This window comes from Oncorhynchus clarkii, chromosome 16, assembly GCF_045791955.1.
Source record: "Oncorhynchus clarkii lewisi isolate Uvic-CL-2024 chromosome 16, UVic_Ocla_1.0, whole genome shotgun sequence".
Classification (NCBI taxonomy): Eukaryota; Metazoa; Chordata; class Actinopteri; order Salmoniformes; family Salmonidae; genus Oncorhynchus; species Oncorhynchus clarkii.
Window position 1 is genome coordinate 34,192,950 of NC_092162.1, and position 25,801 is coordinate 34,218,750.

General features: G+C 42.9%; 1 protein-coding gene across 1 annotated transcript in view; it reads right to left on the reverse strand.

The window, feature by feature from the left end:
• LOC139368344 (phosphatidylinositol 3,4,5-trisphosphate-dependent Rac exchanger 1 protein-like) overlaps positions 1–25,801 on the reverse strand; it is a 141,272-nt gene that overhangs the window by 24,539 nt on the left and 90,932 nt on the right. The window contains exons 17-25 of the mRNA XM_071107108.1: positions 15,345–15,437; positions 14,111–14,259; positions 12,069–12,154; positions 10,774–10,913; positions 8,457–8,571; positions 8,108–8,292; positions 4,686–4,847; positions 4,248–4,458; positions 1,469–1,748 (exon numbers count right to left, since the gene is read on the reverse strand). Coding sequence (XP_070963209.1) covers positions 1,469–1,748; positions 4,248–4,458; positions 4,686–4,847; positions 8,108–8,292; positions 8,457–8,571; positions 10,774–10,913; positions 12,069–12,154; positions 14,111–14,259; positions 15,345–15,437 — 1,421 coding nt within the window. The remainder of the gene's footprint in view (positions 1–1,468; positions 1,749–4,247; positions 4,459–4,685; positions 4,848–8,107; positions 8,293–8,456; positions 8,572–10,773; positions 10,914–12,068; positions 12,155–14,110; positions 14,260–15,344; positions 15,438–25,801) is intronic.

Sequence of the window (25,801 nt, forward strand, 5' to 3'; positions counted from 1 at the left end):
GCAGTGTGGAGTACGAATGAGATTGCGTCATCTGTGGATCTGTTGGGGCAGTATGCGAATTGGAGTGGGTCTAGGGTATCCGGGAGGATGCTGTTGATGTGAACCATGACCAGACTTTTTTTTCTCCTCTGGTTGCACATGTGACATGCTGGTAAAAATGTGTTATAACTGATTTAAGTTTGCCTGCCTTAAAGTCCCCGGCCACTAGGAGCGTCGCTTCTGGATGAGCATTTTCTTGTTTGCTTATGGCCTTATAGAGTTGGTTGAGTGTGGTCTTAGTGCCAGCATCGGTCTGTGGTGATACGAATAAACAACTACGAATAATACAGATGAGAGCTCTCTTGGTAGATAGTGTGGTCTACAGCTTATCATAAGGTACTCTACCTCCACAGAGCAATAATATTAGACATCGTGCACCAGCTGTTATTGACAAAAAGACACACACCCCACTCCTCGTCTTACCAGACGTTATTCTCTGTTCTTCCAGTGCATGGAAAATCCCGCCAGCTCTATATTATCCGTGTCGTCATTCACCCACGACTCGGTGAAACATAAGATATGACAGTTTTTAATGTCCCATTGGTAGGAAAATCGTAGGTCATAAATTGTATTTTCCAATAATTGCATGTTAGCGAGTAGAACGGATGGCAGTGGGAGTTTACTCGCTCGCCTATGGATTCTCAGAAAGCAGCCTGACCTGCGGCCTCTTTTCCTGCGTCTTTTATTCAAGCAAATTCCCGGGATTTGGGCTTGTTCCCGGGAAAGCAGTGTATCCTTCTCGTTTGACTCGTTAATGGAAACGATTCCCGTTCTGGAATGCAGCGGGAATGACACGTCATGATGCAAAACCCGCCCACACCGGCTGTATTTCTGTCTGCTTGAACGGTGAATAGCTCATTTACAGCTGAAAACATAAAATGACCCCAGGAATAAATAGAACATCTCTCAGACATGCACAAATACAATATAGCATGCAAAATGGGTGACTCTTTCCTTTAAACAAGAAAAACAGGAAGCCGGACAAACAGGGCCAGGCCTCAGAAGACTGCCTGGGGACAACGGTTCCATAATATCTTGGCCTTTCATTTTCATGCAGAATAATAACACCCTTGATAAATACTGAGCAAAATTATATTGTATGCTAAAAAAAAAGAAGATAAATTATATATAGACATTAACCCCAAGCACACATCAAAATCCACAAAGAATTGATTAAGTGGGCAAAAAAATCTACATTTTGCAATGGCCATCTCAGTCTCAGGACTTGAATCACATTGGCAACCTGTGGTTTATAGAATAATTTTTACTCGTCTTTATCAAGTGTGTAAACATTTTTGGAACCCCACTGTATATTTGGCCACATTAAATGAGCTCGCGGAACGGAACGTGTCTGGCTCGAGGGCCACCGGATTGAGATCCCTGACGTACAGTAGGTACTTGGCAAGGATTTTCATATATGTGTACTTACACGTCTATCTGGGTGACGTACTGCCTCATCTCTTGCACGGCGATGTTCAGGCGGTTGTAGAGGCGGATGTAGGCTTCCTGGATCTCCATGTCTTCCTGTTTGAGCAGGAAGCTGAGGCCATTCCCCCGGTTGGCCTGCTGCATCCTGTCTGGGATGCCCTCTCCAGAGCCCGTGATGTCCTCCTCACCATCACCCTCCTCCCCGAGACCGCTGCAGTTGTAACACGGGGCACCCATGCTAGTCACACAGTGTTGGGTGTGAGACATGCGAGACAGGTTAGCTGTGGGGAGAGAGAAAATAAATAGATAAATAAATAGGAGGAAAAGTAAAGGAAGTGAAAGAGTATTAAAATAAGTGTCTACGTCTTTCAACTTGACGTTAGAATTTTTTATCAGAAAAGCTGCACGTCACATCGTGATGTCAGAAAAGGAGAGGTAAAAATAGGGACAGAGGGAGAGACAATCAACTTTCACTTCCAGAGACCTATACCTACACCACATGTTGAGCCTTCATACACAATAAAACTCTGGTGAATATACAACCTATAATTTTGACAAAAACAGTGTGCTTGTGTGTAAAGGGCCCATTACACATTACGCTGTTCTATGTACATTCTGCTGCCTTGAGAGTCATGAAAAAATGCCTAGAACATGATAAAAGCACAGTGAATAATCATGTCTAATTTACAATTCTACTTCCTGATCTAGAAGCCTATGGGTGTAATGTTAGCACATAATAGCACAGGCTATGATTAAGTCGAGGAACTGAGGAGAGAGGAAGGTTGAATCAATACTAACAATGCTAATCTTCCAGTCAGACATCTGGCTGTCTGTCTGTTGCAGCTTCCTCTGTCTCTTCCCGTCTTAGTGTTTCTCTGAGCCGTGTCAGAGCGGCCCGTGTGACGGGCCGAAAGGCAGGCTACCAAAACCGCAGAGACCGACAAAACACAGACAGGACAAGATGGGCCCATAGAGATACATAATGTTCCATTTAATTCTGAGGATGGGCCCAAGGGCTACACCTGTAAAATATCTCTCCCGCCGACCCTCTCTCCCCGCTCTGTTTCTCTCCCTTTCCCTGTCCATCTAAACAGTAAAGTAATCCAATGATCACCTTCTCTCCCCTCACTTTCTGAAGAATATTCCACCCTTGGTGTCTTGGAGGGACCGCTTTGATGACATTCACCAACACCCACAGAGAGGATGGCTAAACGTTTCAGAGTGGGGGTCGCCTGAGGCTAATGGTTGTTTAATGGGAAACCAATGGAGACGATTAGAGTGGTGGGATTACAACTACTTTACCGCAAATGTACTGTGGGAGTTGTCACTATATGTGGCTAAAGGCTAATTAACTCAGTTTGTTTCATCACAAGAGCTTATAAAGTAATTTGTACTGTGGGATTTAATTGATCAAAGATGGTATTTAGTTGAAATTATCTCTTTGTTTTAAGCTTTAAGGTGGATTATAGGCTAGCTCTGCACAATGTTGTAAAGGGGATCTTGGCTATTGTTGGCAAAACTCAACTGGGACTAGAATTCCACAAAATAACAGAACTGAGGCATTGACACAACTCTACAGAGTTGGTATAGAGCTGTGTAGTATGTGTGCTGCTGTACTGTTGTTCTATTTGTAATCTAAAGGTATGTGTGCGTATGAGTGTGTACTGTATGTGTGTACATGTACAGTAGTGGCAGTCGGTGCTGTTTAAGATGAGGGAGTGCAAATCTTTTTTATGAGCAAGGCCTTATTTCTGTTACAGCATATAGGAAGACTGTCGTATTCCATTCATCCAGCTTAATGTAACACCGATAGGTTTAGGCTACTACATGATACCCAAATGTTCCCTATATCCATCATGCGGTTGGCTACAATCTAGCCTATGAATTAAAGTTTTCAACGTATGTGCCCAGGTCGAGAGAAATTTGAGTCATCAAGGTGACAGACATTGACACATTCAATACCGCCTTGCACAATCTTACCTGCATCTAGCGGATCTAGGGTGTAATCATTGGTCCAACCGTTGCAAACAAGATTTTCTATTGGACAGTTTTACCAGCGGGCCCCAGTGGCAATAAATGAATACAACCAAAAGCTTTCCTAGGAAGAGTTCCAGTGTTGGATAGCCATAGCCAGCTAGCTAACATAGCATTCGTCTCTGTTTGAGTAGGCTGGACTATCAAGCTGAATTCACCAGCTAAGTACGTGTAAAACATTCTCTCACTTACTATGCTTGACAATATGGAGAGTGGTACTCAGTAATGTGTTGGATTGGCCCCCAAACATAACACTTTGTATTCAGGACAACAAATGAATTGCTTTGCCACATTTTTTGCAGCATTACTTTAGAGCCTTGTTGCAAACAGGATGCATGTTTTGTAATATTCTCCAATCACAGCCATTGAACTCTGTACCTGTTCAAAAGTCCTTCCTCTCTGGCAACTGCATCTTTGTAGTGACTGGGTTTATTGACACACCATCCAAAGTGTAATTAATAACTTCACCATTCTTAAAGGTATATTCAATGTCTTCTTTCTACCAATAGTGCCCTTCCTTGCAAGGCATTGGAAAACCTCCCTGGTCTTTGTGATCAATGAGGCAAAATTTCAAAAATCCATGCAACTTATTATGTGACTTGTTAAGCACATTTTTCCTCCTGAACTTATTTAGGCTTGCCTTAACCAAGGGGTTGAATAGTTATTGACTCAAGACATTTCAGCTTTTAATTTGTAATTAATTAGCACGCACACACACACACGCCTGCATTGTCTTTTCACCCCACCTTGGTTGGGGTCCAGGCCGTAGAAGGAGTTCTTGCGTCCGAAGCGGAAGCTGAAGGCCCTGCCAGACACCATGGTGGTTTTGGGGTGGGACACCTGCATCAGGTTGACGTGGCAGTTGGTGGGCACAAAGTCCATGCAGCCCAGTGGGTGGGTCAGTACGCCTGCCTGCTTGAATGTGGGGCACGCCTTTCTCCTCAGCTCCTGGGCAAACTGAAAACCACAGCTAATGAAAAACTGTATATTTACCACTATCACATAATGATGGATCAATAGTCACTGCTGATCTGAGTGTCTGTGTGTGTGGCGGGGGAGGGGGAGAGAGAAGGGGAGAAAGGAGTGAAAGAAGAGGGAGAAAGAGAGAGAGAGAGAACTTGAAGACATTTGTAGCTGCTCTTGCACTACAAAAGGGGCTATGAGGGATCCTGTAGATCCTGTACCTGCTGGTATCTGCTGATTCGCCGGCGGATGCTCTCCAGCTTGGTTTCACAGATGTTCCTGAACTCAAATTGGGGCATGGACATCACGCGGTCACTCTGCGAAATCAGCTGGCTGCAGTTACGCACAAAATGACTGTCGTCTCTTGCAAAGGCCTCCAGGATCTGACAGGGCAGAGTGTATGTTTTAAATCCCTTTGGGTTCAAGTTATTTGAAATGATTTTTGCATGGAGAGAAGAGCATAAAGCAACCTGGGAACCATTCACTCCTATTGTTCTCATCATAAATGCTAAATGGTAGAAATCATGGCTGTGGTTATGCAATACAGATAAAATCAAAGTTTATGTTTATGTTTATGCTAATGCTAGTAGACTACAACAACGGACATTTCCTGTTCCTTGACGGCCAAAGAAGCCTTCAGGCTATAGTGACTATCTGCATTGACCCGTCCATTTTATTTATTTATTATTATTATTATTTTTATCTCTGGCCAAGATAAAGCAAAGCAGTGCGACACAAACAACAACACAGAGTTACACATGGGATAAACAAACATACAGTCAATAATACAATAGAAAAAGTCTATATACAGTGTGTGCAAAAAATATATATACATGGGACACGACAAGACGAAGACAAAGACGTCTGACTGCACATTCTACACACTCACTCATCATTTCCTCACACACACACACACACATTCAAACATGCACTCACATACAATCATCATATACGCTGCTGCTACTCTGTTTATCATATATCCTGATGCCTAGTCACCTTACCCCTATACAGTTAAAGTCGGAAGTTAACATACACTTAGGTTGGAGTCACTAAAACTTGTTTTTCAACCACTCCACACATTTCTTGTTAACAAACTATAGTTTTGGTAAGTCGGTTAAGACATCTACTTTGAGCGTGACAAGTCATTTGTGGGCAGAATTGAAAAAGTGTGTACGAGCAAGGAGGCCTACAAACCTGACTCAGTTACATCAGCTCTATCAGGAGGAATGGGCCAAAATTCAACCAACTTGTGGGAAGCTTGTGGAAGGCTACCCGAAACATTTGACCCAAGTTAAACAATTTAAAGGCAATGCTACGAAATACTAATTGAGTGTATGTAAACTTCTGACCCACTGGGTGATGAAGGAAATAAAAGCTGAAAGAAATAATTATCTCTACTCCAAGATGGCCTAGCAGTCAGACGTCTTTGTCTTCGTCTTGTCGTGTCCCGTGTATATATATTTTTTGCACACACTGTATATAGACTTTTTCTATTGTATTATTGACTGTATGTTTGTTTATCCCATGCGTAACTCTGTGTTGTGGTTTGTGTCGCACTGCTTTGCTTTATCTTGGCCAGGTCGCAGTAAATGAGAACTTGTTCTCAACTGGCCTACCTGGTTACATTCTTAACATAAAGTGGTGATTCTAACTGACCTAAGACAGGTGATTTTTACTAGGATTAAAGGTCAGGAATTGTAAAGAACTGAGTTGAAATGTATTTGGCTAAGGTGTATGTAAACTTCCGACTTCAACTGTACATATCTAACCCTGCCACCCCAGTATCCCTGCACATGATAAATATGGTGTTTGCACTTACCATGTATATAGGTTTCTTACTGATTCGTGTTCTTCCTATTTCTAGTGTTTTTGTTCTACTTAAAAAATATACAGTGGGGCAAAAAAGTATTTAGTCAGCCACCAATTGTGCAAGTTCTCCCACTTAAAAAGATGAGGCCTGTAATTTTCATCATAGGTACACTTCAACTATGACAGACAAAATGAGAAAAAAATCCAGAAAATCACATTGTAGGATTTTTTATGAATTTATTTGCAAATTATGGTGGAAAATAAGTATTTGGTCACCTACAAACAAGCAAGATTTCTGGCTCTCACAGACCTGTAACTTCTTCTTTAAGAGGCTCCTCTGTCCTCCACTCGTTACCTGTTTTAATGGCACCTGTTTGAACTTATCATCAGTATAAAAGACACCTGTCCACAACCTCAAACAGTCACACTCCAAACTCCACTATGGCCAAGACCAAAGAACTGTCAAAGGACACCAGAAACAAAATTGTAGACCTGTACCAGGCTGGGAAGACTGAATCTGCAATAGGTAAGCAGCTTGGTTTGAAGAAATCAACTGTGGGAGCAATTATTAGGAAATGGAAGACATATAAGACCACTGATATTCTCCCTCGATCTGGGGCTCCTCGCAAGATCTCACCCCGTGGGGTCAAAATGATCACAAGAACGGTGAGCAAAAATACCAGAACCACACAGGGGGACCTAGTGAATGACCTGCAGAGAACTGGGACCAAAGTAACAAAGCCTACCATCAGTAACACACTACGCTGCCAGGGACTCAAATCCTGCAGTGCCAGACGTGTCCCCCTGCTTAAGCCAGTACATGTCCAGGCCCGTCTGAAGTTTGCTAGAGAGCATTTGGATGATCCAGAAGAAGATTGGGAGAATGTCATATGGTCAGATGAAACCAAAATATAACTTTTTGGTAAAAACTCAACTTGTCGTGTTTGGAGGACAAAGATGCTGAGTTGCATCCAAAGAACACCATAACTACTGTGAAGCATGGGGGTGGAAACATCATTCTTTGGGGCTGTTTTTCTGCAAAGGGACCAGGACAACTGATCCATGTAAAGGAAAGAATGAATGGGGCCATGTATCGTGAGATTTTGAGTGAAAACCTCCTTCCATCAGCAAGGGCATTGAAGATGAAACGTGGCTGGGTCTTTCATCATGACAATGATCCCAAACACACAGCCCGGGCATGAAGGAGTAGCTTCGTAAGAAGCATTTCAAGGCCCTGGAGTGGCCTAGCCAGTCTCCAGATCTCAACCCCATAGAAAATCTTTGGAGGGAGTTGAAAGTCCGTGTTGCCCAGCAACAGCCCCAAAACAAAATTGCTCTAGAGGAGATCTGCATGGAGGAATGGGCCAAAATACCAGCAACAGTGTGTGAAAACCTTGTGAAGACTTACAGAAAACGTTTGACCTCTGTCATTGCCAACAAAGGGTATATAACAAAGTATTGAGATAAACTTTTGTTATTGACCAAATACTTATTTTCCACCATAATTTGCAAATAAATTCATTAAAAATCCTACAATTTGATTTTCTGGATTTTTTTTCTCATTTTGCCTGTCATAGTTGAAGTGTACCTATAATGAAAATTACAGGCCTCTCATCTTTTTAAGTGGGAGAACTTGCACAATTGGTGTCTGACTAAATACTTTTTTGCCCCACTGTATATACTGCATTGTTTGGAAAGAGCAAGCAAAAAAAGCATGTCATTGTGCTAGCGTACATCACAATAAAAACATGACAATGAACCACATACTGCTGCTAGCATGATAAGCGTAGTGTTGGCATGCTAATACTACAAAAACAGTGTACATGTGCTGTACCTTCGCAGTAAGGCTGAAGCAGCCCTTGGGCTCCACCATCTTCTCCAGGACGTGGCACTTGATGCCAGCTGTACTGACATACTCGTACACCACGCCGTGCTCCAGGTGCACGTTGTCCACCGTCATGCTCACCAGGGGCACCGTGTCATCAGACAGAGACAGCTGGCTCAGGCCCCCCCTGTAGTCTGGATCGGACAAAGAGACGCTTTTGAGTACCTACTTTCATGTACACAGCTGTTAGCAGACAGACACAAACATACACAATCTCACCATAGAAGTATAAGGTACCTGATCCGTTCCCAATCTTTCTCTCTCTCTCACACACACACGGTGAGGTGGTGTACAGTACCTGTTCCGTTCCTGCCGTGCTCCTCATCTATGTCTGAGCATTTCTCTTCTGTGCAGGCCTTGAACGAGCCCCCCTCCTCCTCCACGTCCTCAAACGCACGGTACACCCACTGACACTGACAGGACACATGGAGGACACACACTGGTGTGTTTGTGTCTCTAGGTGTATAATATGCGTGCATACATTCAAGTGTGTGTCTAGGTTTCTGTGCAAGAGTGTGTTTGGAATCACATGTGCTTCTCTGGCAGTTAAAGAAGTTGTGTGTGAATGAAGTAAAAGAGACATTAGGATGTGCTCCAAACAGAGTTAAGCCAGGTTAAACATCAACAAAGCAGGGGATTGGACAGGAGGAGCCAGGTTAAACATCAACAAAGCAGGGGATTGGACAGGAGAAGCCAGGTTAAACATCAACAAAGCAGGGGATTGGACAGGAGGAGCCAGGTTAAACATCAACAAAGCAGGGGATTGGACAGGAGGAGCCAGGTTAAACATCAACAAAGCAGGGGATTGGACTGGAGGAGCCAGGTTAAACATCAACAAAGCAGGGGATTGGACAGGAGGAGCCAGGTTAAACATCAACAAAGCAGGGGTTTGAACAGGAGGAGCCAGGTTAAACATCAACAAAGCAGGGGATTGGACAGGAGGAGCCAGGTTAAACATCAACAAAGCAGGGGATTGGACAGGAGGAGCCAGGTTAAACATCAACAAAGCAGGGGATGGGACAGGAGGAGCCCGGTTAAACATCAACAAAGCAGGGGATGGGACAGGAGGAGCCAGGTTAAACATCAACAAAGCAGGGGATTGGACAAGAGGAGAGGAGCCAGAGTAAACATCTACAAAGGAGCTTCTAATAAAAGCACTCCATAGCAGAGGTGTGTACGAGTCAGACTCGAGTCACAAATATGATGACTTGCAACTCGACTTTCACCAATGACTCGTGACTTAACTTGGACATGAGCCTTTTGACTCGACCTGATTTGATACCCTCCCCAAGCCCAAATATATAAAAATATGCTATAAAAAAAGTGTGCAGCGCATCAACTCTTAATTTATCGGATTACAGTTTGAATCGGACAGCAGCCAATCAAATTGTGCCAGCGGAGAAAAAGTTGTGCGTGGCAGTGCAGAGGAACGTCTGCGGGGGAATTCAGATGGAGCCCTTGGAAAGATGATACCCAAAAATATTATTTTCGAATATAAAGATGACGCTGTATCAACAAAAAACGGATTGCAACTTGCAAAACAATCAGGAAGAAAATTAGACAGCGACGCAACAATATCCAACTTTGTTCGGCATTTGAAGCTGCACAAAGAATGGTAAGGCGTGGCGAATATAGCCGACAGCTATATATTTTATTACTTTGCTAGTGTCATGTAGGCTAGCGTAACATTAAATCAATGAGCCTCCACACAATCAGTGCGGGAACGTGATCATTGCACCCAAGATTGAGCTACAACTGGCTAGGCAGTTGGTAGCCTAAATCCTGCCTGATGTTCCTAAATCAAGGTTGGGCGATTGAGGTTATACGATTGTGTACAAGCATACATCACCCGATTTCGCCCCATAGCGAACCTCGATAGTTGATCACAATTGGGGGGGGGGGGGGGGGGGGTCTTTCTCATGGCTACCCATGTATTTCCATAGAAATATAACATTTATTTGTTATACTCGAAACTCAAAGTTTAGGACTTGAGACTTGACACTTAACGGTCTTGACTTGGGACTTGCCTGTCTTGACTTGGGACTGGACTTGGGACTTGAGTCTTACTTGTGACTTGTAAAACAATGACTTGGTCTCACCTCTGCTCCATAGTATACCCTGCACTGTCCCAAGCCGATAAAGCCAAAATATGTCATAGTAGGAAAATAAAAACAAGGGGAAAAGTAGGTATATTGGCAGTTCACTGTAAACAATAGAAGAGTGAAATTGAGGATGAAGAAGAACCCTGGTTGTGATGCATTAAACTAGTCAAACCCTTGCATGTGACACTGTAGAAGGGAACACACTACAGTAGTTTGATTGAAACACGTCTTGACACTGGTAGAAAAGTCACAATGGTACATCAGGCTAATACCATCATGGTTGAATCTCTGATCATGTATGTTTCCCTAATATTGTGCGTAAAGTACTAAAACAATGTTTGTCGTCAAATGTCTCTTTCTTAAAAAAAATAGACTCTCCCCATGTATTTGAATGCTTTGTTGACAGACAGTAAGAATCAGAGGGGGATGAGACAGGGATTGAACCCTGTTTTCCCAGTAGGGAGTCCCATGTATGTATGGATCCGGTAGCTCTGCACGCAAACTATGTCTCACCATGTCGGGCTGATCCTGCTGGTCGTGGTGGGAGGTGAAGTGCTCCAGGACCTCCTGGTAGTCGCTATGGTTCATGTTGTTGCCATTCACCTTCAGGATGCACTGACCTGGCTGGAGGCCTGCCACCGCCGCCTCCGACCCTATAATCACGCAGGGGTCAAAGTGGTCAGGGACACAGTTCTTATGTGTAACCCTGTAACCACCGATGTCACAGAATGTATGCATGTTGAATGAGTGTTTTTCTATAATAACAGCATGTGTACAATGTATCCTTATCTGGTCCATTCTGTACATATTTAGCTAATTCTATTTTATTTGGAGATCCCATCTGTTTTTATCATCTTCAAAGAATAAGGCATGTCCAAGACCATCTGCGCATCTCAGAAGTAGATAGGTGTGTGGCTTAGGTGGTAAAGCATGGCATTAGCAATACCAGGGTTTTGGGTTCAATTCCCGGGACCACCGATACATAAAATGTAAGCACACATTATGTCGCTTTGGATAAAAGCATCTGCTACATGGCATATAATTATTAGAAAGCTATGTGTTTAATAATAATTAAAGTTCCTATATTGTTTTGGTCCTCAAATAAGTTGTCTGGTAACACTTTAGCTGTGCCCTAAAATAAGAACAGATCTCCTGTCCCGTTTAAAAAAAAACAGGCCTAGCATAATTTCCCCAGTGATCCACCTCACACTAAGCACACGACTCCATAACTTCAGTTAAGCAGCCAACCCAAGCCAACCAAATCCCAGCCGTCAACCAGGATCCTGATTTAGGAGAAGAGAGAGGGAGCTGGGGAGTATGATATCATTCAGAAACTCCTATGGGGCCAGTAGCTGAAAGGAGCCTGCGTGTGTCTGTTCAGATCAGAGTGTATGAGCTCCCTCTGACATAATAAAAGAGAAGCAAGACCCCGGGTCGTGACTCCTTCTCCCTCAATGCAGCAGAAAATAGGCGGTCATGTTTCCTCCTTCCTTAACCAACTGTTTTACACATTTGGACCGATCCCTTGCTCGTGACTCAGTTGTAAATCTGTGTTTTTTCTTTCCTTTTTAAACGTACTTTGACCATAGCCTGGCCAACATGTGGTCCTAAAGAGCAGAGCCTCAAGAAACTGGAACTGAAGTTAACAGGTGCATGGCTGGCAGGTAACGCGTCATCCTATAATTTAATGATGATTAAGGAAGCCCAATCAGAAGAGTTGAATGTGGAAGACACATTTCAGTTCAATGCATTCAGTTGTACAACTGACTAGGTATCCCCCTTTCCCAATCAGAGAGGTTGTTACTCACCTTTCCTTACTGCATGTACATGAGGTGGGGCAGAGCCACTGAGTTTGAAGGACAGGGCATAGGGAGTGTCTGGAATCTTCACAATCCTATAACAACGAGAGTGTGTGTGTGTAGGTCAGTAGAGGCTCCTCAGAGGAGGAAGGGGAGGACCAGCGCCAGTGAATTTAAAACAATAGTGAAACATTAAAAAAGTTAACCCTTTTTAGATAAAACTATACTTAATATATTCACGTCACCAAATATTTGATTAAAACACACTGTTCTGCAATGAAGGCTACTGTAGCCGCCTCAACAGCATTTTATAAGATAGCATCATGTTGTAGCCGGAGGACAGGTAGTTTCCATCCTCCTCTGCGTACATTGACTTCAATACAAAACCTAGGAGGCTTGTCTTTCTCACCCCCTTTTCCATAGACTTCCACAGTAATTACGACATCAAAGCTCTTACAGCATGAACTGACATGTTGTCCATCCAATCAAAGGATCAGAAAATTAATCTAGTCCTGAAAGCATAAGCTACAGCTAACTAGCACTGCAGCACATAAAATGTGGTTAGTAATTGACTCAAAGAGAGAGAAAGTAGGCAGAACTGAAAAAGCGTGTGCGAGCAAGGAGGCATACAAACCTGACCAACCTACACCAGCTCTGTCAGGAGGAATGGGCCAAAATTCACCCAACTTATTGTGGGAAGCTTGTGGAAGGCTTCCTGAAACTTTTGACCCAAGTTAAACAATTTAAAGGCAATGCTACCAAATACTAATTGAGTGTATGTAAACTTCTGAACCACTGGGAATGTGATGAAAGAAATAAAAGCTGAAATAAATCACTCTACTATTTTTCTGACATTTCACATTCTTAAAATAAAGTGGTGATCCTAACTGACCTAAAACAGGGAATTTTTACTAGGATTAAATGTCAGGAATTGTTAAAAACTGAGTTTAAATGTATTTGGCTAAGGTGTATGTAAACTTCCAACTTCAACTGTACTTCGTACCCTTGCACATTGACTCGATACTGGTACCCCGTGTATATATAGGCAAGTTGTGCGCTCCCTCATCTACAGAAATAGCACTACAGCACTGCAAGTAAGATCTGTGGTAGGTCTGTAGCCGGTGGTATGTGTGTGCTGCATGTGTTCCCCGCTCGCTTCAGCCATCTGAGCAGAAGCCAAAATGCAACCTTCCTGTGCGAACAGGGTAAATAAAGGATATTGAATGACAGCAACATGAACACCTCCGTTCACCCAGAGACTTGGTGCTGCCATTTTGATCTGCTGCTGACCACGTTTTAGCCTTCTCCATTTACATTGTGTCATAGTTTACACACGGATTAGCCTACACTGGAATTCATTCAAATCCATGCACCATTTATGCAATAAACTGAGTTATATTTAGGCGCTTTATTTTTGGGGGTGCAATTCAGAAGGCTCTATGGGTCTGCTAATGGAGAACTAGTAAAGTCCCAGTGCACTGCTTTTGTAAAGTATTATTTTTCCCGATACTAATGTAATCTGATCCAGAAAATTGCCCATATGCGTTACGATACTCGTTTTCTGTGATCAGGTGTGTATTCATTCCGCCGATTCTGTTGAAAAACGTTTCTTAAACAGAAGCAAACAGAACAAAAACAGGGATAAACATACCTGTTCAATAGAAACTCGTTTGCAACTGGTGGACTAATGACTACACACTAGATCAGCTAGATGCAGGTAAGATTGTGCAAGGCGGTATTGAATGTGTCAATGTCTGTCACCTTGACTCAAATTTCTCCCTACCTGTTCACATACATTGTTAACTTTCATTCACAGGCTATTTTGTAGCCAACCACATGATGGATATAGGAACAATTTGAGTATCATGAAGTAGCCTAAACATTATGCTGGATGAATGGAATACGACAGTCTTCCAATATGCTGTAATAGAAATAAGGCCTTGCTCATAAAAAAATAATCGTCCTCCCTCATCTTAAACAGCACCGACTGCCACTAGTGTAGGTGTGTGGAGGATACTTGTCTGTGTGTATACACATGCCTGTGTACTCACTCCTTGGCCTTGGTGTTGACCAGCAGGCGTAAGGAGCGGCGGATGCAGAAGGCCTGGCTGATCATGGTCTCCACCTCCTGGAAGGGCCTGAGAAACACCAGGTCCTCGTTGATGGTGAAGATCTTCCTGCCCTCCTGCAGCCCCGCCATCTGGAGGGGAGGATGGAGAGAGACAACAACGGCAAAACATCAGGGTAGGTTGTCTCTTCATTTCTGGTATGTCAGTGTCCATTTTGTTTTTCAGATGTAAAATAGTATGAACAATTTTCTACCAGATTTCACTTATAAAACCTGGATAAGTGATGGAAATAGCAAAAAATAACATCTAAATGATCAAAAACACAGCTCTTCCCACGGCAGCCTTTATATCCTCTCTGGCTAGCGCAGGACACAGGGACCAGATCCACCAGTATGACACTTGGCTTTGGTTGTCTGGGGGGCTGGCTCTGGAGGACAGCCCAGAACAGGAAGGCACAGCGGCCCACTGAGTGAGTGAGTGTGCCTGCGTGCGTTTTCACATTTGTGTGTTCGGTATTCTCCCCGCAACACTCCCGGAGTCCCTGGCTCTCCCAGTTTTTTTCCCCCACTGGGCCCTGGGAATCAGCTGAGCCTCATTCACAACGCACACACACAGACGGACTCATTGTTTGGCCAGTCTCGGATACACACGCTCTGTGTCAGCCAGGGCCCAACTACACTGGCACTGTCTGGAGGGAGGAATAGAAGGGGGATGAGGAGGAGTGAGATGGAGTGGAAATGAGAGGGAGGAAAAATAGGGTAGGGGACACAGAGGGAGTGTGAGCGGTTCATTTTAGGAACTGTAAGGATGATGGTACAACTGTAGGCCTTAGGGCAGGAGGAATGAGTTGGAGTGGGCAGGCAGCGAGGGAGGGGAAGATAAGTAAGATATTAAGGAACACAGACAGTTAGGGTGCTGTAAGACTGTGTTTACCAATCCCTTCCTCAGGGATCCCCACACACACACACATCTACACACGCACACAGAGAGAGAGCTGAGATGGCAGTGGGGAGAATGTGAGCAGGCATGTCTAACAGCTCTGATCCTCACACTGAGAATAAAGTCCCCATGAGGAGAGAGACAGTACCACCACTGTCTCACACACTGGGACTAACGGGCTCTGTCAGTAAGGAGGAGGAAGCATAGGTGGGTGTGTATGTCGTCATCTATGTGTGTCTTTTACGTGTCTATGTGTGAGTGTTTATAGACTCCTCACCTCAGCGTGAGAGCCCTTGGTGACAGACCTCACCACGATGGCCTTGTTCTTCTCCTCAATCTCAAAGCCGTAGTCTTCCTCCTCCGGGTGGATCTATGGGGAGACAAAAAAACATCAACAAAGGAGCTTAGAAGGCATTGACCGACATTGATTAATTCATTCATGCATCAGAACAACGAACCAACAAAATCAGGACATTTTATCTGGCACTCTCTGTGCAGTCAATAACAAACAAATGACACAATGGCAATGACAGGCCTGCGTAAAATACGTACATCACATTTGGGTTTATTTGGGTCTATTCCATTACAGAGCAATAACGGGAGAGTCGCCAATTGCAAGGTGGGGGTTATTTCCCTTCTGCATATTTGTGATAAGATGGCTATCGCTAACGCCCGTCTGAGGAGACTGGTAACAGGAGAACGGCTAAAACAAATGGGCTCTGCAGCGTCAAAGAGCTGTGTGTGTGTTGGGGTCCATCACTTCAATCATGGCTGGAAAGACTAGGAAGGATTAGCATTTGAGCTAATCATTGGGGATGGGGAATCATGTCTACTTCCTACTTTGTTCTTCTGAAGAAACACTAGGGAAAGCTAATGCGTTAATGTTAGCCTGGCAATGTAACTCCAGTTTCCAGCCCTTTTCTTAAGGGGTTAAGGGGATTCGAAATTCCACTCATTCTTCCAGCACCTGTTGGTAAATGTGACAATTCTGATATTTTGTGTGTTTTTTAACACTTATCTACATAATGTCTCCACCATCATTTCCTATTATCGAAAACAGCTTCTGGACATCAGAATGCGATCACTAACCTCGATCTGGATGACAATTTCTACTTAAACAAGTCGGCAGCTCTGGACGTTCAGCTTACTCCATACCAGGCCCTAATGCCCCAGACTCGAAAGAGGAAGCGACGATGCAAAAGAGGCAGACGAGCCAGTACCCTGACGAGACAACGTTGGTGAGCAAATAAACCGCCTCTACCTTCCGTTCTATTGGAGAACATACAGTCACTAGAGAAGGAACCGGAGGAGCTCCGTTTGAGACTATCCTATCAATGGGACCTGAAGAACTGTAACATTCAAAGTTTCTCGTAGTTGTGGCTGAACAAGGACAATGCACATCTCATTGATGGTATGGATAATACATCTGGATAATACATCTTTAAGACCGGACAGCAGCCTCGGGTTAGACGAACGGAGGAGGGTTGTGTCTATTTCTTAACAGCAGGTGCAACGATTTCTAATGTCAAAAACAGTCAAGTTCTTGCTCGCTTGAGTTAGAATAGTTCATGATAGGCTGCAGACCATACTATTAACTTATTGGTGACAGGGGGCAGTATTTTCACGTCCGGATGAAATGCATGCCCAAATTCAACTGCCTGCTACTCATCACCAGAAGATAAGATATGCATATTTTTTTTATTTTTTTTGAGGTCACTCTTTTCAATGGGATTTCATTGGGAATTCAGATTTCTAAGGTACCTTCTTGCAGTTCCTATCACTTCCACTGGATGTCAACGGTCTTTAAAAATTAGTTGAGGTTTTTCCTTTGTGTAATGAAGAAGTACGGCCATCTTGAACAAGGGTCACTTGAAGTGTACTATTAGATAGAGGTGCGTGACCAGAAAGCATGCTACAGATTGTTTGACTCCTGTATTGAACACAGATCATCCCGTCTTCAATTTTATCGATTATTTACATTACAAAATACCTAAAGTTGTATTACAAAAGTAGTTTGAAATGTTTTGGCAAAGTTTACAGGTAACTTTTGAGATATTTTGTAGTCACGTTGCTCAAGTTGGAACCAGTGTTTTTCTGGATCAAACGCGCCAAATAAATGGACATTTTGGGTATATATATATCGACGGAATTAATCGAACAAAAGGACAATTTGTGATGTTTATGGGACATATTGGAGTTTCAACAAAAGAAGCTCGTCAAAGGTAAGGCATGAATTATATTTTTATTTCTGCGTTTTGTGTCGCGCCTGCAGGGTTGAAATATGCTTTCTCTTTGTTTACGGAGGTGCTATCCTCAGATAATAGCATAGTTTGCTTTCGCTGAAATGCCTTTTTGAAAATCTGACATGTTGGCTGGATTCACAACAAGTGTAGCTTTAATTTGCCATCTTGCATGTGATTTAATGAAAGTTTGATTTTTATAGTAATTTAATTGGTGCTCTGCATTTTCCCTGGCTTTTGGCCAGGTGGGACGCTAGCGTACCACATATCCCAGAGAGGTTAAGCAATATATCTTTCATAGCTGTCTATTTACCACGACACTAACCGATTCTGGCACTAAGAACGCACTCAACAAGCTGTATAGGCAAACAAGAAAATACATATCTCATGGCCAGTCATTTTAATGCAGGGAAACTGAAATCAGTTTGACCTCATATTTACCAGAAGGTCACCTGTGCAACAAGAGGCAATAAAACTCTAGACTACCTTTACTCCACATACAGAAACACATAGAAGGCTTGCCCTCCATTTGGCAAATCTGACCATAATGCTATATTTTGATTAATGCATACAAGCAAAAACTCAAAACAGGAAGTACCAGTGATGCTCAATATGGAAATGATCAGATAAAGCGGATGCTAATCTACAGGACAGCTTCACTAGCACAGACTGGAATATGTTCCAGGATTAATCGGCTAACATTCAACACATCCGTCCCGGCTTCATTAACTTCACTCGGGTAGGGGGCAGCATTCGGAAGATTGGATGAAAAGCATGCCCAAAATAAACTGCCTGCTCCTCAGGCCCAGATGCTAGGATATGCATATAATTAGTAGATTTGGATAGAAAACACTCTAAAGTTTCCAAATAATAAGTGTTCAAATAATGTCTGAGTATAACATAACTGATATGGCAGGCATAAACCTGAGGAAAATCCAACCAGGAAGTACTATTACTTTGAAAGGCTGTTTTTCCATTGAAAGCCTATCCACCATACAAAGACTTAGGACCCAGTTCACGATCTCTATGGCTTCCTCTACATGTGACCAGTCTTTAGGCATTGTTTCAGGCTTTTACTCTGAAAAATTAGGGAGATACAGCACTTTCAATGAGTGGGCAGTGGAAATTTCCAGACATGAGCCAAGCGCGTGATCGGGAGCGCGCATTTCATGATTACCTTTTCTATTGATTAAGCTTTTGTCCGGTTGAAATATTATTTACTGGATGTTGAAGGCGCGCATTGTGCCTTTGGGTTACTGAACTAAAACGCACCAACAAAACTGAGGTTTATGGACATAAAGTTTAACTTTATCGAACAAAACACACATTTATTGTGTAACATGAAGTCCTGTGAGTGCCATCTGATGAAGATCAAAGGTTAGTGATGAATTTAATTTGCTATTTCTGACTTTTGTGAGCCCTCTCCTTGGCTGGAAAATGTCTGTATGGTTTTCTGTGACTAGGCGCTGACCTAACATAATCGCGGTGTGCTTTCACCGTAAAGCCTTTTTGAAATCGGACACTGTGGTTGGATTTACAAGAAGTTTATCTTTAAAATGGTGGATAATACTTGTATGTTTGAGGAATTTTAATTATGGGATTTCTGTTTTGAATTTGGCGACCTGCAATTTCACTTGCTGTTGTCGAGGTGGGACGCTATCGTCCCACTGGTGCCAGACAGGTTAATAAGAGCATTAATGATGTTATCCCCACAATGACCGTACGTACATTTCTCAACCAGAAGACATGAATTAGAGGCAACATCCGCTATGAGCTAAAGGCTAGAGCTGCAGCTTTCAAGGAGCAGGACACCAATCCGGAAGCTTATAAGAAATCCACTATGACCTCCGACGAGCCATCAAACAGGCTAAGCATCAAAATAGGACTAAGATCCTTGCAAACCATCACAGATTACAATGGGAAACCCAACCACCCAGTGATGTGACCCTATCAGATGAGCTAAATGCCTTTTATGCTCACTTCGAGGCAAGCAACACTGAGCCATGCATATAAGAGTACCAGCTGTTCCGGATGATTGTGTGATCTCGCTCTCTGTAGCCAATGTGATTAAGACTTTTAAACAGGTTAACATTCACAAGGCCTCGGGGACTGACGGATTACCAGGACGCATACTCAGAGCATGCGCTGACCAGCTGGCAAGTGTCTTCACTGACATTTTCAACCTCTCCCTGACCCAGTCTGTAATACCTATATGTTTCAAGCACACCACCATAGTCCCTGTGCACAAGAATGCCAAGTGGACCTTTCAAAATTACTATAGTCCTGTAGTACTCAAATTGGTAGCCATGAAATGTTTTGAAACGCTGGTCATGGCTTACATCAACACCATCATCCCAGACACAGTCCAATTCGCATACCACCCCATCAAAACAAATCCAATTTTATTGGTCATATACACATATTTAGCAGAATGCTTGTTTTCGCTACACCTGTAATGCAACAGATCTACAGATGACGCAATCTCTATTGCCCTTTTCCACCTGGACAAGAGGAACACCTATGTGAGAATGCTGTTCATTGTCTACAGCTCAACATTGAACACCATAGTGCCCTTAAAGCTCACCACTAAGCTCAGGACCCTGCAACTGAACACCTCTATCTGCAACTAGATACTGGAATTCCTGAATGGCCGCCCCCAGGTGGTGAGGTTAGGGAACACATCCGCCACGCTGACCCTCAACACGGGCACCCCTCAGGTATGCATGTTCAGTCCCCTCCTGTAATACCTGTTCACTCATGACTGCGTGGCCGCGCACGACTCCAACACCATCAATAAGTTTGCTGACAACACGACGGTGGTAGGCCTGATCACAGATGATGATAAGACAGACTATATTGAGGAGGTCAGTGACAACAACCTCTCCCTCAACATCAGCTAGACAAAGGAGCTGATAGTGGACTACAGGAAACGCAGGGCTGTGCATGCCCCCATCCAAATCGACAGGGCTTTAGTGGAGCAGGTCGAGAGCTTCAAGTTCCTCAGTATCCACATCACTAAGGAATTAGCATGGTCCACACACACCAACACAGTTGTAAAGAGGGCACGACAATGCCTCTTCCCCCTCAGGAGGATGAAAAGATTTGGAATGGGCATTCAGATCCTCAAAATGTTCTACAGCTGCACCATTGAGAGCTTCTTGACTGGCTGCATCACCGCTTGGTATGACAACTGCTCAGCATCCAACCGCAAGGTGCTACAGAGGGTAGTGTGTGTAGCCCAGTACATCACTGGGGCTGAGCTCCCTGCCATCCAGGACCTCTATACAAGGAAGTGTCAGAGGAGTCACTATAAATTGTAAAATACTCGAGCTCAGGCTCTGTCGCAGCCGGCCGCGACCGGGAGGTCCATGGGGCGACTCACAATTGGCCTAGCATCGTCTGGGTTAGGGAGGGTTTGGCCGGCAGGGATATTCTTGTCTCCTCACGCGACTCCTGTGGAGGGCCGGGCGCAGTGCACGCTGACCAGGTCGCTAGGTGTACAGTGTCTAAGATTTTTTTCCCCTCTGGTTGTACATTTAACATCCTGGAAGAAATTTGGTAAACCGGATTTAAGTTTCCCTGCATTAAAGTCTCCGGCCAGTAGGAGCGCCACCTCTGGATGAGCATTTTCCTGTTTGCTTATGGCCCTATACAGCTCATTGAGTGCGGTGTTAGTGCCAGGATCAGTTCGTGGTGGTAAATAGACAGCTATGAAGAATATAGATTAAAAATCTCTTGGTAAATAGTGTGGTCTACAGCTTATCATGAGATGCTCTACCTCAGGCGGGCAAAACCTCAAGACATCCTTACTATTAGATTTCATGCACCAGCTGTTGTTTACAAATATACACAGAACCCTTGTCTTACCAGAGGCTGCTGTTCTCTTGCCGATACAGTGTAAAGCCCGCCAGATGCATGTTATTCATGTCGTCATTCAGCCACAACTCAGTGAAACACAAGATATTACAGTTTTAATGTCCCATTGGTAGAAAATAAAGGTGATCGTAGGTCGACCATTTTATTATCCAATGATTGTACGTTGGCTAATACGACCGATGGTAAAGGCAGATTACCCACTCTGTCGGATCCTTACAAGGCACCCAGACCTAAGTCCCCGATATCTCCGCCTCTTTCTCCTGCGAATGATGGGGATGAGGGCCTTGTCAGATGTCTGAAGTAAATCATTTGTGTCCGGCTAGTTAAAGAAAAAGTATTCTTCCAGTCCAAGATGATAAATCGCTGTCCTGAATATCTAGAAGCACTTTTCAGTCATATGAGACGGTGGCAGAAACATGATGTACAAATTAAGTTACAAAAAAAATGAGAAAAACACAATAGCACAATTTGTTGGGAACCTTTATGCACAAACTCTTTTGACTCATCATATATGCTGCTGCTACTGTTTATTATCTATTATGTTACCTAGTCAGTTTATTCCTAGTTATATGTGCATTCATACCTCTCCACACATTTCTTGTTAACAAACTATAGTTTTGGCAAGTCGGTTAGGACACCTACTTTGTGTATGACAAGTAATTTCCCCAATAATTGTTTACAGACAGATTATTTCAATTAAAATTCAATGTATCACAATTCCAGTGGGTCAGAGTTGACTGTGCCTTTAAACAGCTTGGAAAATTCCAGAAAATTATGTCATGGCTTTAGAAGCTTCTGATAGGCTAATTGACATCATTTGAGACAATTGGAGGTGTACCTGTGGATGTATTTCAAGACCTACTTTCAAACTCAGCTTGACATCATGGGAAAATCAAAAGAAAATCAGCCAAGACCTTGTAGAAATTGTAGACCTCACAAGTCTGGTTCATTTTTGGGAGCTATTTCCAAATGCCTGAAGGTACCACGTTCATCTGAACAAACAATAGTATGCAAGTATAAACACCATGGGACCACGTAGCCATCATACCGCTCAGGAAGGAAATGCATTGTCTCCTAAAGATGAATGTATTTTGGTGCGAAAAGTGCAAATCAATTCCAGAACAGCAGTTCAGGACCTTGTGAAGATGCTGGAGGAAACAGGTACAAAAGTATCTATATCCACAGTAAAACGAGTCCTATATCGACATATACTGTAAGGCCGCTCAGCAAGGAAGAAGCCGCTGCTCCAAAACCGCCATAAAAAAAGCCAGACTACGGTTTGCAACTGCACACGGGGACAAAGATCGTACTTTTTGGGGAAATGTCCTCTGGTCGGATGAAACAAAAATAGAACTGTTTGGCGATAATGACCATTGTTATGTTGAGGAAAAAGGGGGAGGCTTGCAAGCCGAAGAACACCATCCTAACCGTGAATCACGTGGGTGGCAGCATCATGTTGTCGGGGTGCTTTTCTGCAGGAGGGACTGGTGCACTTCACAAAATAGAAGGCATCATGAGGATGGACAATTATGTGGATCTATTGAAGCAACATCTCAAGACATCAGTCAGGAAGTTAAATCTTGGTCGCAAATGGGTCTTTCAAATGGACAATTACACCAAGCATACTTCCAAAGTTGTGGCAAAATAGCTTAAGGACAACAAAGTCAAGATATTGTAGTGGCCATCAAAGCCCTGACCTCAATCCTATAGAAAATTTGTCGGCAGAACTGAAAAAGTGTGTGCGAGCAAGGAGGCCTACAAACCTGACTCAGTTACACCAGCTCTGTCAGGAGGAATGGGCCAAAATTCACCCAATTTATTGTGGGAAGCTTTAAAGGCAATGCTACCAAATACTAATTGAGTGTATGTAAACTTCTGACCCACTGGGAATATGAAAGAAATAAAAGCTGAAATAAAATCACTCTACTATTATTCTGACATTTCACACTCTTAAAATAAAGTGGTGATCCTAACTGACCTAAGTCAGGGAATTCTTACTAGGATTAAATGTCAGGAATTGTGAAAAACTGAGTTGAAATGTATTTGGCTAAGGTGTGTGTAAACTTCCGACTTCAAATGTACTTCGTAACCCTGCACATTGACTCGATACTGGTATCCCGTGTATATATAGGTAAGTTGTCATTACTCATTGTGTATTTATTATTCTTTTAAATTTTCTCTCTGCATTTGTTGGGCTGGCCCCATAAGTAAGCATTTCACTGTTAGTGACAACATTTTATTTGAATCAGATTTGATTGGATAGGAGAGCCATTCGTAATTACCATCTTCACACACAGTTGGGGGGTTAATTCAATTCTAAGTACGGCTCACGCATGGAAACACGTAACGTTACGGCTCCTCTCTTGGAACATCTTTCTGAAATTACCCCCGTGGAGAAAATAATTATATCCATTTCAACTGAACTCATGACCGTTTGTGGGTGTTGATACTTGATTTTCCTTATATATATTGTATTATATAAGATATTTATATCTTAACCGTTTTATCAGAACTAATGTTGTCAAATGTTCGGTTTGAATATGAGCAAACTGTCAAGTGTATGTCGCCTCAAAAGCGACTGAACTCATTAGTTTGAATTGTTCTTCCTGATGGTCGCTTCCTATGAGACTTCCTTACACACACCGAAACACACACTGCTGATTTCCCAAAGACATCTGCCATTAATGGATCAGTTGGACTTCAAAGCCCTGTCTCATCTTCAAAGGAGATGTTTTGAGCTGCATCAGACACTGAGGGGATGAGATGTCTCCAAGTGCTCTCTGATACCCACAGCCAGATGTGGTTAAAGTCATCACACAAACATACGCACACACACACTTGGGCCTTGCAGAGTGAAGGGCATGGCTGTTTCTGATCATGCACAGACTTCTTAGGAAGTCAAAAACATGCTCCTCTAAATACCACTGTGTGACAGCTTATTGTTACAGCAGCGGACAAACCATTCAATGAATTACTGACTGGTAACAATGTACAGTGCTGTTACGTTCACACAAGTGTATGTGCTCATTTATGTGTGTGTACATTTGTGTGTGTGTGTGTGCGTTCATGTGTGTGTGTGTTGTGTGTTCGTGCTTATTTGTGTGTGTGTGTACATTTGTATGTGTGTGTGTACATTCATGTGTGTGTACGTTCATGTGTGTACGTTCATGTGCTTGCGTGTGTGTGCGTTCATGCGTGTGTGTGCGTTCATGTGTGTGTGTACGTTCGTGTGTGGACGTGTGTGCATTCTTGTGTGTTTGTGTGTGTGTGTGTACATTCATGTGTGTGTGTACGTTCATGTGCTTGTGTGCGTGCGTTCATGTGTGTGCGTGTGCGTGTGCGTTCATGTGTGTGTGTACGTTCATGTGTGTGTGTGTGTGTGTACACATTCATGTGTGTGTACATTCATGTATGTGTACGTTCATGTGCTTGCGTGTGTGTGCGTTCATGCGTGTGTGTGTGTGTGTTCATGTGTGTGTGTGTGTGTGTGTGTGTTCATGTGTGTGTGCGTGTGTGTACATGTGTGTGCGTTCATGTGTGTCTGTGTGCGTATAAGTGTGCGTGCGTTCATGTGTGTGTGTTCATGTGTGTGCGTGTACGTGTGTGCGCGTGTGTTCATGTGTGTGCGTTCATGTGTGTGCGTGTACGTGTGCGTTCGTGTGTGTGTGTGCGCATTCGTGTGTGGGGATACATTCTTGTGTGTGTGTATGTGTACATTCTTGTGTGTGTAGAGTGGTTCCTCCTTTAAAAGTTGTGTCATACTGCAGCAGCAGCATTCAATGGCACATTATTTAATTGTCAGACATTTTTACGTTAATGCAAGTTAGTGCTAGTTTGACCACCAGAGGGCAACTTTGAGAAGCATTTGACATTCTTCAATATTGGCTGTAATAGAGAATTCAAAACCTTTTTTGGAATAACGGTGTACATGGGACTGATTTTAAGAAATTTGGCTTAATTAATTGAATTTATATTATGGTGTTTCTATTCCGAGAAAAATGAAACCCTCAGTGTTGGAATGGAAAATATTGCGCTGTACAATGTGACGGTCGGGAGTGGGCTACAGCATAAGAGGATTGGAGGATTCTAAATTAATATCTAAGGGGCATAACATTTCCACATTATATCTAAAAATATTTTTTTTCAATGACATAACGCTCCACCAATAATTACATTTAGAGGATTGGAGGATTCTAAATGAATCTCTAATGGGCATTTTCCGTTAGATATTCTCACAGATCCTAAGGGGCTTTAATATAATTCTAAATTCATTAATAATAATAAATCGCTTTGTTAAAAAAGTAACGATATTTGAGATAATTTTGTTTTCAAAAAAACGACAGTGAGCGATTGTAATCTGAATAAAGGCCCAAATATAGCACTGCTAATAGCCATAATGATGCTGTACGTGACCATGTGTGTTTGAAAGAGTATTTGAGTAACCAGCAATTTGTTTGCCTTCCTTAGACAACTTTGTTCCAATAATTCTGTAAATCAGTGATATCTATTCCCATAGTAATTCGTTATGATCCATAACTAAATCAACATCTGCATTTTGAAAGAGTATTTTTAATCATTATTTTATGAACGAAAGCATAAAGATGCTGATGAAGAAATA